At 60.6% G+C, this 10587-nt stretch overlaps 1 protein-coding gene across 1 annotated transcript; it reads right to left on the reverse strand.

Moving 5' to 3' along the window:
- Positions 1-7171: 7171 nt before the first annotated feature.
- Positions 7172-9238, reverse strand: FNDC10 (fibronectin type III domain containing 10). The gene has a single exon (XM_042996185.1). It carries the CDS (start codon positions 9236-9238, stop codon positions 8522-8524), a length of 717 nt encoding a protein of 238 aa, XP_042852119.1. The 3' UTR covers positions 7172-8521.
- Between the last annotated feature and the right edge of the window lie 1349 nt (positions 9239-10587).

Below are 10587 nucleotides of genomic sequence, written 5' to 3' on the forward strand. Positions count from 1 at the left end.
CGGCGCCGCGACGTAACGCGTCGAGACGCGCGGCGCGGGCGGGCGGCGCCCCAGCGGCGTTTCGCGCGGGCCCTCGGCGCCCGGCCAGGGGAGGAGGAGGCCCCGCCCCCGGGCGCCGGGCCTCCGGCGGGCGCTCCGCTGCTCCGGGCGTGTGCGGCCGCGGCCCGCGGCCCTCGGCCCTCGCAGGGGCTGCCTTAGGGCCCCCCCGGGAGCCTCGCGCTGGCGTCCTACGTCACAAAACCCCGCCGCCGTCGCCGGCAGTGTCGCCCCTGACGCCCCGGACGTCCCGCCGCCGCCGTCGTCGTCGAGAGTGACGCGCCCGCCGCGACAGCGGCTGGGGTCGGTCGTGCGCGTTGTCCCCGGCCTGCCGGACCGCGGGCTCTCGCTCCTGCCGCCGGAGCCGTTACGCGCCCCCTAGACCCGCTCCGCGCGCACTCTGTCAGTCCCCCAGTGCTCCGGGTCGCTTCTGTCGTGGGCCCCCGCCGCCTCCTCTGGAACCGCCTTGCGGCCCGGGGCGCGCGCAAGCGTCAGCGCACGGCTCTCCTCAAAACCCTTACAAGTTTAACATTTAGGTGAAGTTACGAAGCACTTGGGGAGAGGACCCGTGAAGGACCCGCGGGAGAGCAAGTTGACTAGGTCCTCGGGTCGGTTTGGAGGCGCTGCGGGCTCGAGATTTAGGGTCACGGGGTAACAGACTAGGGAACCCCCTTTGTTATTCTCCAGCCCTGTCCACCGCCTGGATCCGGGTTTAGAGTGGGCAGGGAGTTGGTGTTTTCTAGGGAGCACGACAAAGGGGGGGGGGGGCAAGCGGAGGGCGATGCTCCCCCGTGGGAGCCGCACTGGGTAAGAGGAGGAATCAGGCCATGCAAGGGTGGCGACAGTGGAGGGGCACTCTGCGTTGACTTGGAGATCCCCCTGGAGTGGAACAGCTGTGGTAGTGGGGTGCCTGGAGCTGTCGACGTGGGGGTGGCGGCTTTTTGAACTGGGTATTCGAAAGGCTAGGTGTGACCGTAGGCACGGTGGAAGAGAGGCTTCCTGTTGGAGAGGACGTGTGAAACTCAGAAGCCAGATGGTGAGGGACCACCGTCACCGATACTGAAGTATCCTATCCTTGCTCATGCTGTCTGCAGGGAGAACAGAAGCTGAGAGCCCGGCCCCTAGACTCTCAGGACTGCTGGACATAGTTGGGGTGAGGGAGGACCGGGCAGACGGCAGCAAGGAAGCATTTACTTGGAAGAACTTGAGGGTTTGGGGTGCCTGGGTGGCTCAGTCGGTTAAGCATCTGACTTCTGCTCAGGTCATGATCTGGCAGTCCGTGAGTTCCAGTCCCGTGTCGGGCTGCGTGCTGACAGCTCGTAGCCTGCAGCCTGCTTCGAGTTCTGTCTCCCTCTCTCTCTGCCCCTCCCCTGCTCATGCTGTGTTTCTCTCCCCCTCTGTCTCTCTCTCTCTCAAAAATAAAATGGGTGGGGCGCCTGGGTGCCTCAGTCGGTGAAGCGTCAGACTTCGGCTCAGGTCATGATCTGGCAGTCCGTGAGTTCGAATCGCGCGTCGGGCTCTGTGCTGACAGCTCAGAGCCTGGAGCCTGCTTTGGATTGTGTCTCCCTCTCTCTCTGCCCCTCCCCTGCTTATGCTCTGTCTCACTCTCAAAAATGAATAAATGTTTTTAAAAATAAAAAAGAAAAAAGCACTTGGGGGTTTGAGGGATGAATGAGGAGGAATGAGGACACTTTACCCACCTGCTGTCTACTTACTTGAACGTATGCAGAACATAAGAAGGACACACACCAAAATGTTAAAAGTGAGGTGGCAGGTATTTATGGGTGGTAGGATTAAGGGTGCTTTGAATGTCCTTTATATTTTTCGGAATTCTTTGATTCAGTTTTTTTATGATGAACATGTACTTTCTTTTACATTCACAACAAATTCGAGAGTTATTTACATTTTAAAGACCAAACTCCTCAGTGGCTTCCCTAGCGTGCTCAGAACCTACTAACCGGAATTCAAAGACTTGGTGTGACAGTAGCCAGCTCTCTTACGTCCTTCTTCCTGCTCCCTGTTTAGAACTCAGTGGCCCAACAACTACACAACAACAACAACGACCACCTGCTTGTCTCATGCCTTATATACCTCTGCATATACCACCCCCCAAATTCAAGTCTTAGTCCGCGGACTGAGATTCAGGTAAATGTCACCAACCTGAAGAAACGTTACTCCCCACTCCCCCCACCTTCTCCCATCGGCCATTCTGCGCTCCCAACACCACATTCAACTAGTTCTTGGTGACTCTGAACGTTGTTTTTGGCACTCTCTGCTCTGCCCACCGCATTCACAGACTCAGCTCTAAAGAGCTAAGACCTCTGTTTCCAGCTGAGATGGCTTTTTTCTTCACATCGAGCTGTCGTCCCTATTGGCACTTGCTGAGTGCCCGTAGGGGAGACGTTGCATGTATCAATAGTGGGTCATTCTTATTTTTTATTTTTTTTTTAACGTTTATTTATTTTTGACACAGAGAGAGACAGAGCATGAACGGGGGAGGGACAGAGAGAGAGGGAGGGAGACACAGAATCGGAAGCAGGCTCCAGGCTCCGAGCCGTCAGCCCAGAGCCCGACGCGGGGCTCGAACTCACGGACCGTGAGATCGTGACCTGAGCGGAAGTCGGACGCTTAACCGACTGAGCCACCCAGGCGCCCCTGGGTCATTCTTATTACGGGGCAGTATTCCATTGAGTGTGTGGGCCACGCTTTATCCATCTGCTGACATTTGGGTTTTCACTTTTTAGCTATTACAGATAAAGCTGCTTTGAACATGCATAGGTGAGCCTTTGTATGGACATAGTCTTTTATTTCTCCTGGGTTAATACCTAGGAGTAGGATGATTAGGTCAGATGTTTGTATATTTAACTTTCTAAGAAACTGCCAGATTGTTTTCAAAGTGGATGTGCTATTTTCCGTCCCCACCAGTAGTGTTGGAGTTACCTTGCCAACACTTGATATGATCAGTCTTTTTAGTGTTAGACATTTTAATAGGTGGTATCTCATGGTATGGTAATGTAGTCTTAATGTATATCTACTTAATGACTAATGAAATTGAGCATATTTTAACGTGCTTGTTGGCCAGCTCTACATCTTTGGTGAAGTGCCTAAATCATTTATACATTTATCATCATGTTACATTTCAAGCTCTATATGTTTATACGTATATATACACACATATGCCAGATATGTAATTTATAAATATTTTCTCCCTCGGGGCGCTGGGGTGGCTCAGCTGGTCGTGTCTGACTCTTGATTTCAGCTCAGGTCATGATCTCACGGTTCGTGGGATTGAGCCCCAAGTCAGGTTCTGCGCTGACAGTGCGGAACCTGCTTAGGATTCTCTCTCTATCCCTGTCCTTCCCCTGCTTGTGCTCGCTCTCAAAATGAACATTTAAAAATAAATATTTTCTCCTTTCATCAATTTCTTTTGAAGGACAAAAGTTCTGAAGCTTGATAAACTATGCTTATCAATTTGTTCTTTTATGGTTTGTGTTGAAATATCTATATGAAAAATACACTGGGTGGAATTAATGGTAGATTGGACATTACAGAAGAGAAAGTTAGTGAAATTGAAGACATACAAGGAGAAACTATAATTGAAACCAAAGAAAGGATAAAAACAAACCGCATCAGTGAGCTGCACAGCGACGTCAGGCAGCATGTGTGTGTGTGACTGAATCGCAGGAAGCAGGCCTGCGCTCTGGCTGGTTGGTAGAGGCTCCTGGCGCTGCTTGAACTCTAGAAGTTTGCCCTCTGATCCTTTTTGTTGGTTCTTTGGCTGGCCTCATAATTCCCTCACGCATGCTAGTCTGTACTAAGCTATAGATCTACGTGTCCTCTTTCTTCTTCAGGGTTTTGCCCTTTGAACTTACAACCCTGAGATCAAGAGTTGCATGCTATACCGACCGAGCCAGCCAGGCGCCCTAGGAAAGTATTCTTGTAGTATCTGGGTGGGCAAGGACCGCTTAAGAGCACGATTGAGGATTTGCATGGAAACGTCGTGATTGTATTGCACCTACCCGTGTTCTCCCGAGGGGTGAGGACACTAGGAATCGTATGCGGCAGAGAAGCCGTCAGACGTCTGTGCATACTGCAACGTGATGAATCTCAGACGCGGAGGTGGGTAAAGAGTAAAGATCAACAGCACAACTTGGAGGTAAATTAAAAAGCAGATTATCTGAGGACACGCGAGAGTGCTTGCTAACGAGGGAAGAAGGGAATGGGCGTGGAAGAATTTGTGGGACTAGAATCCAAATTGAGCAGGACAGAGATGCCGGGGTCAACGGATGAGAGAGTCCAGATAAAAGTGGACGGGGCACAGTGCCTCGATGGCTCAGTCGGTTCAGCGTCCGACCCTTGGTTTCGGCTCAGGTCGCGATCCCAGGGGTCATGGGATCGAGCCTGGTGTCTGGCTCCGTGCTGAGCGTGGAGCTTGATTCTCTCTCTCCCCCTGTGCCCCGCCCCCCCAAAATGGACAAGGGGAAAGAAAAGGCGGATCCCAGATTCTGTGAGGCCACGTGCCGAACAGTGTTAACACACTCGGGAAGTCAGGAAAGCTATCTCAGCCCACCCACACTCAGCGAGGAGCCTGAGGAAACCAGTCTCGGTCCTACATGACCAACAGAACAGAGTGGCAGTTGAATCCCAGGAAGACTTACCGCGAGAAAAGCAGAGAACAAGAAGCACAGTGACATCCCTACAGATAAAGGAAGCGTGGCAGAAAAAGCCGAGTCCAGAAAACATGAAAATCTTAACTGCCTAGGTTATCAAAGCTAAACAGAAAATGACAAGTGAGGAACGAAATGGGTGCAGCAGAGAGGTGTGGCGAGTCTGGGGAGGCTCTGGGTGTCAGGGTCCCCGGCCTCCATAGACCTAGGCTGAAGGGGCCAAACTGCTGGTCCCCCAAGCCGGGGTCCTCGGCAGCTGCCGACTGTCCCTGAAAACCAGATCCACCAGCCCCGACCTCCAATCCTGAGATGACCAGGGAAGTGCCAGCGCCACAATGTGCCCGTCAAGAGACTTTCCCTCTATCGCCTTTCATCCTGTCTGCCGCCTTGTGTGTACCTCCCCCCCCCCCCCCCGCCCCCAGCTGAGCAGCCTCCGAGAGTAGGACATCCTCACGGGGGCCAGCGCTGAGGAAACCTGGCGGCTCCCGTGAGGCCTGACGCCCGAACGGCCTCCCAGCGCCCGAGGAACCCGGGCCCCGGGGCGAGCCGCTGCTGCCCGGGCCGCGTCCCGCGTCGTGCAGTCGCTGCAGGGGCCGCAGAGCCAGGCCCCCAGGGGCACTCAGCGCGTGTTCACAGAATGACGGTGGGCCACTCCCGCCCGCTGAGCAAGAAGTAAAGGCCGTGAACCAGCTTTGGCGACTGAGCAGGGGATGAGGAGTTCTGCTTTGCACACAGAAGGCATCGTAATGGGAGTTTCAAGAAGGGCCGCGTGTCTACATTTTGCGTGCGGTTCGGCTGGGGACGTGGCCCCGGGGGTCTCGGCCCAGAGGGCGCTCCAAGTGGGCGCGGACAGCGAGGCGAGCCTTGAAACAAGCCTGTGAATTAGGTTCTGTGACGGTCTCTGTTTTATAGATGAGGAAACCAAGGCTCTGAAGGGCCGCACGGCTGTTAGACGGCACGGCCAGGACGACAGCCAGGCAGCCCTTCGGCGTTTCGGGACCAGAGCGGTTACTTACGTTCCACGTCAGAAAGTCAGAAGCTTAAGTATCTCCGGGCACTCGCGAGACTGGCAGTCTCGACCGGCAAGTGAGGCATCTGGACCCCACCTGCAGGACACAGGGAAGCCGTGCAGATTACAGGAGGGTGGCGTGTCTGCCCACCGGCCGGTCAGAACTGGAGCGGCCGCAAGGAGAGCAGAGGCCACACGAGAGGGAAAGGGAGAGAGACAGAAGGGGGCAGGAGCGGGAGTCTCCTCCGGGAGATGGTAGGGGTGGAGGGGAGGGGGCGCCCTGGACACGGCACACCGGTCAGTCTTTCAGGCGGACGGGGTGATGCCAGGTGGGGTAGGAGCCCGAGTGTCCCCTGCGCCCCTGGAAGGACGGTGGGGCCAGGTGGGAAGGGGGCACTCGTGAGGATGACGGTGAGCTCAGAAGCAGGGGCGCTCCACCCAGACACCGGCTCCGGGGCAGCCCCCAGGCCGAGGCTCGCCGACCGGACCGCGCCGACCGGACCGCACCGGGGCAGGGCCGCTCGCCTCTGCAAACCCACAGCCGGACTCCAGTCCTTCAAGGAGCCCCTGGAGTGAAACCGTACGGAGCAGAAGGCTGCAGGTCAGTGCTGACCAGCCTGGCCAGGCGGCGCAAGGGACCCGCTTGTGGCTCCGGCTGGTATGAGCTGGAACCCACAAAGGGGCCCCAAACCAGGTGGAGCGCCAAGGAAGGGGGAGAACGGGATGAGGGCAGGCCTCACAAAGCCTCCCAGTGGCTCCAGTCCCGGAACCCAACTGCACCCAGGAGCTGAGGGCAGACGCCAGGCTTCTTCAGACCAGAGCTGCCAAGGGCTCCCGCCTCTACCCTGTCGAAGACGCCCAAGCACACGACCGGTGGGGGGCGGTGGGGGGGGTGGTGCTGCAGCAGGCAAAGGGCCCCCAGGAAGTCAGAATGAAGGCTTCTAGAGGCAGAACCCACTCCTGCCCCAGCTGTCTAGACAGACGCATCACTGTACCCTGCCCCCTCCACAGGGATGAGTCACTCCTCACAGCCTGGCCCGCCCCCAGCTGGTTTTGATCTTCAGGGTCACAGCCAGCTCCAGCATCTCAAGGACAGCCAAGGAGGGGGAGGGCTCTTGGGAGGATGGGTGGTGATCCAGTGCTCGTTCCACTTGGGGCCCCCAGGCCCCCCTCTCCCCGGCTCTAGCGCTGCGTGGGGAGGCCCAGGCTGGGGAGAGGACCCTCCTGGAGCCGCATTCGCACACGTCACGGCTCAACTGGGTCACCCGTGAGGCTGGACTACTTCCAAGTGTAGACAGTGCCATACCCACCTCCCCCCCAAATACCACAGGCCCAGGAGATACTTTCTCAGCCCCAAATTGGAAGGGCAGGGTGCCCTGGAACTGGGAGGAGAAGCCACCTCTTCCCCTCACCCTGCACCCTTCCCTCCCTCCTCCCCAGTAAGCACACAAGACAGTGGTTTTGGTCTAAAATGATGGACGTTTAGACATTGGCGCCAGGCTTGCACCTGACCAGCGCCATGCCAAGGGCAGGCAGAGCAAAGACAGAGAGGTAGGGAGCGGGCACTGTGGGGGCACCAGCCAGGACCTGGGGTGAGGGCGGGGAGGGGTTGGCCACAGTGACTCCAGAAGCGCCAGGTCCAGGATGGGGTCACAGTCAGGGGCTCCTGGAGAGCTAAGTGAGCTTTACCCCTCCTGGGGATGCCCGGTGCCCAACTCAGGAAGCAACCTTGGCCAGGGGGTTCACGTCTTCCCAGAAAGGGGCAGGGCCGGCCTTCCATCCACCGTGGGCAGCGGCATCACCAGCCAAGTCCTTGGCTCTTCACTGCCAACCCAGGGAAGGGGTGGGGCGGTGCTGTCCATCATGCTGTGGTCCAGGCTTGGGACCCAGACCACAGAGGCAAGTCCTGCTGGGCGAGGCCGGCCTCCCTTCTTCTGCCCTCTGGATACAACGCCGTCCTTTCCAACCAGACCCCTCTTTCCAGCCACTTGCCCTCACTCATCACGTAAAGCCCTCGACAGAGGCAGTACCCACAAAAGAGAATGAGGGGCAGCCCTGGAGAGCCGCCAGCTTCACACAAGGTAAGAGGACACTCACCCCTGGACGTGGCAATGAAAGGCTGGGCCTGCCTGCTGCTACATCATGGTTCCGGCGTGTCAGACACCAGAGTAGGAAGACAACACAGGACAACGCTCACCCACACTTGAGGCTCCTGCGAAGCTTGAAGGGGGGGGGGGGGAAGTTCCCCAGGGGGCCCCGGCCGGAAGCACACACAAGCCGGCCAGTACCAGGGCCACCGGACACCCTCAGACAGCACAGGACGGGTGGTTGGCTTCCGCAGTGGGCCAGAGACACTAAGGCACGAAGCTAATCTAAGCCCACTGGGGTGAGATGGGGAGAGGACAGGCTCCAAGGGACCTCGTCGAGCCAGCAAAGCACACAGTGACCAAGCGATGACGACAGCCTGTTCCTTTTCCAACTTGGCACAGGCTGGAGGTGCAGGGTGATGACCCGGGGGTGCCAATGGCTCTTGCTAGAAGGGGCTGTATGTCCTGGTGGCCCCTATAAAGGCCTCTGGAAAGCAGGGAGAGCCCTGGACGAGGCTGGCACCCCTGCGCAGGCCCAAGGGTCAGTCCCGAGTTGGAGTCTGGGAGGCAGAGGCCGGGCTAGGAAGGTCGTGCGATGACTCCAAGGCCCTACCGGTCTCCGGTGGGCCCCGCGTGAAGATCCTAAGGAGGGAGCAGGAGCGACGAGTGGGGAGCGGGCGCCCATCTCGAGGAGGCAGAGCCCCGGTGGGCCGCCCGGAGCTTCAGGGCTGCCTGCGCAGGCCGGGGCGCCCAAAAGCCGGGTGCATGAGGTTCTCGGTGATGTAGGCCACGAGCAGGCAGATGACCACCAGCATGACGCAGATGGAGCCGCCCACCGCCGTCATGGCCACCACGATCTCCCGCATGCCGGCCGGCTCGGCAGCGAACTCCACGCACTCGGCGGGCCCGGCGGGCTCCGGGGCGGCGGCCGCGGCGGCGGCGGCGGCGGCGGCGGGCTCGGCGCGCAGCGGCAGCGGCTGCAGGCACAGGCGGTAGCGCACGCCGTCGTGCACGTCGGGCAGCAGGTAGTCTCGGCAGGAGGCGCCGAGCAGCACGCGCTCGCACGGGAAGCGCGTGTAGGCGCCGCGCCACGAGCAGTTGAGCGCGAAGGCGCGCACGCGGCGCGCCTCGGCCGGCGCCAGGCGCCACTGCAGCAGCACGCTGCGGTTGCGCAGGACGCTGGCGCGCAGCGAGCGGCCGGCCGAGGCGTGCGCCGCGCAGCCGGGCGCCTGGCAGCGGAAGCCGCGCGCGGGGCTGCGGAAGCACAGGCGCCCGCCGCCCGCCTCGGGGCCCTCGGGCAGCACCTTGTAGGGGCACCAGGGCGCGTCGGCCGCCGGCTCCCAGCCCGGCGGCGTCGGGGCGGCGGCGGCGGCGGCGGCGGCGGCGCGGGGCGGCGGCGCGCAGGCGGCCAGCAGCAGCAGCAGCGGCGGGGCGCGCATCCTGCGGCTGGGCGGCGCGGCGGGGCGCGGGCTCGCGGGCTCACGGGCGCGGCGGAGGGTCACGCGGGCCGCGCCGCCGCCGCTCCCCGCGCTCCCCGCGCTCCCCGGCGCGCCGCGCCCTCCGCCGCCGCCGCCGCCGCCGCCCGCTCCGACCCGCCCCCGCGCCCCGTGCGCGCTCGGACCCGGCGTGGCGGCGGGGGCGGGGCCGCCCCACGCCCCACCCCCCTTAACCCTCGCGGGCCCGCGGCCCCCGGAGGGTGGATCGCCGAGGGGAGGGGGTGGCCAGAGCGGCTTGGAGATCCCGGCCCCGCGCGTGGGGCGGGGGTGAGATGCGACGGGCCCCGCGCGCGCGCGCGCGCGCGCGGTCCACGCCGCCTGTCCCTTCTTTTGTCGCCGTGTGAGCGGCTCTCCGCCCGTTCCTCGCCCCCTCTAGGCCTCTCCGAAGGCTCTCTGGGGACCGGGGTGGGGGGGACGGGGCGGGTAGTGGTGGCCTCCGAGAGCCGCTCTTCGACCGCCCTTGGCAGTGCCTCCGGACAGGGAGAGGAGGCAGCGCCGTGGAACGCTGAGGAGTCCGGGTCACTCTGCCCTAGGCTGCCCCATTCCCCAGATACGCGGTGGGGACCCAGGGTAAGGGTCGGCCTGCAGTGACGAGGAGGGGCCTAAGAGGACACTTGACTTCACCGGGTTAGAGACAAGGCAGCGCCCACGCAGGAGGGGCACCGGAGAGACGAGGATTCCTTTGATGAAAACTTGAACGGAGCTTCTCATCAAAGAGCATCCCCTGCTCTAATCAGTCCTCTACTTCTCTCTTCCCTTCACACGCATGGCCCTGGGCTAGCCCCTCTCCCTCCATGCCCTGAGGAGGGGGTCAGGGCTGGGCAAAGGGAACAGCCCCCAACAAGTTCACCTGGCGCATCCCCGGGGAAGGAGGGACACATACCTTCTCCTACTCTTGTCTTTAGGACCAGCCCAAGACAGCAGCCCCTCAGGGCTGTCCCTGCCTAGAGGACCCGGTTCTCAGGACACCCCTCCAGGGCTGGGGGTCCGCCTGACCTGAAGGGACCTGAAGCAGAAACACGTCAGGTGCAGGGGACATGTCTCTGTCTGAGGGGCTACTCTGCCCTGGGAAGGGAGGTGACAAGAAGTCCCTGGCAACTGTCTCATGGACCCTGTGTTCCCTGTAGCACCTCCCACGTGCTGTTTTCACCTGGGGGAGAGAGGAGGGACTATGTGGGCTGCAGCACTCACAGAATCCTTGCTCCCCACATCCCACCCCCAGCCTGAATAATTCCTGGTCATCCCAGAAAGTCCTAGGGCAGCGCTAGATCTCAAGGCCTCTACCAAAACCT

This window comes from Panthera tigris, chromosome C1 (genome assembly GCF_018350195.1).
Source record: "Panthera tigris isolate Pti1 chromosome C1, P.tigris_Pti1_mat1.1, whole genome shotgun sequence".
Classification (NCBI taxonomy): domain Eukaryota; kingdom Metazoa; phylum Chordata; class Mammalia; order Carnivora; family Felidae; genus Panthera; species Panthera tigris.

Coding starts and splice junctions, on each gene's coding strand:
- FNDC10 (XM_042996185.1), bottom strand. CDS start 9,238: ATGCGCGCCCCGCCGCTGCTGCTGCTGCTGGCCGCCTGCGCGCCGCCG.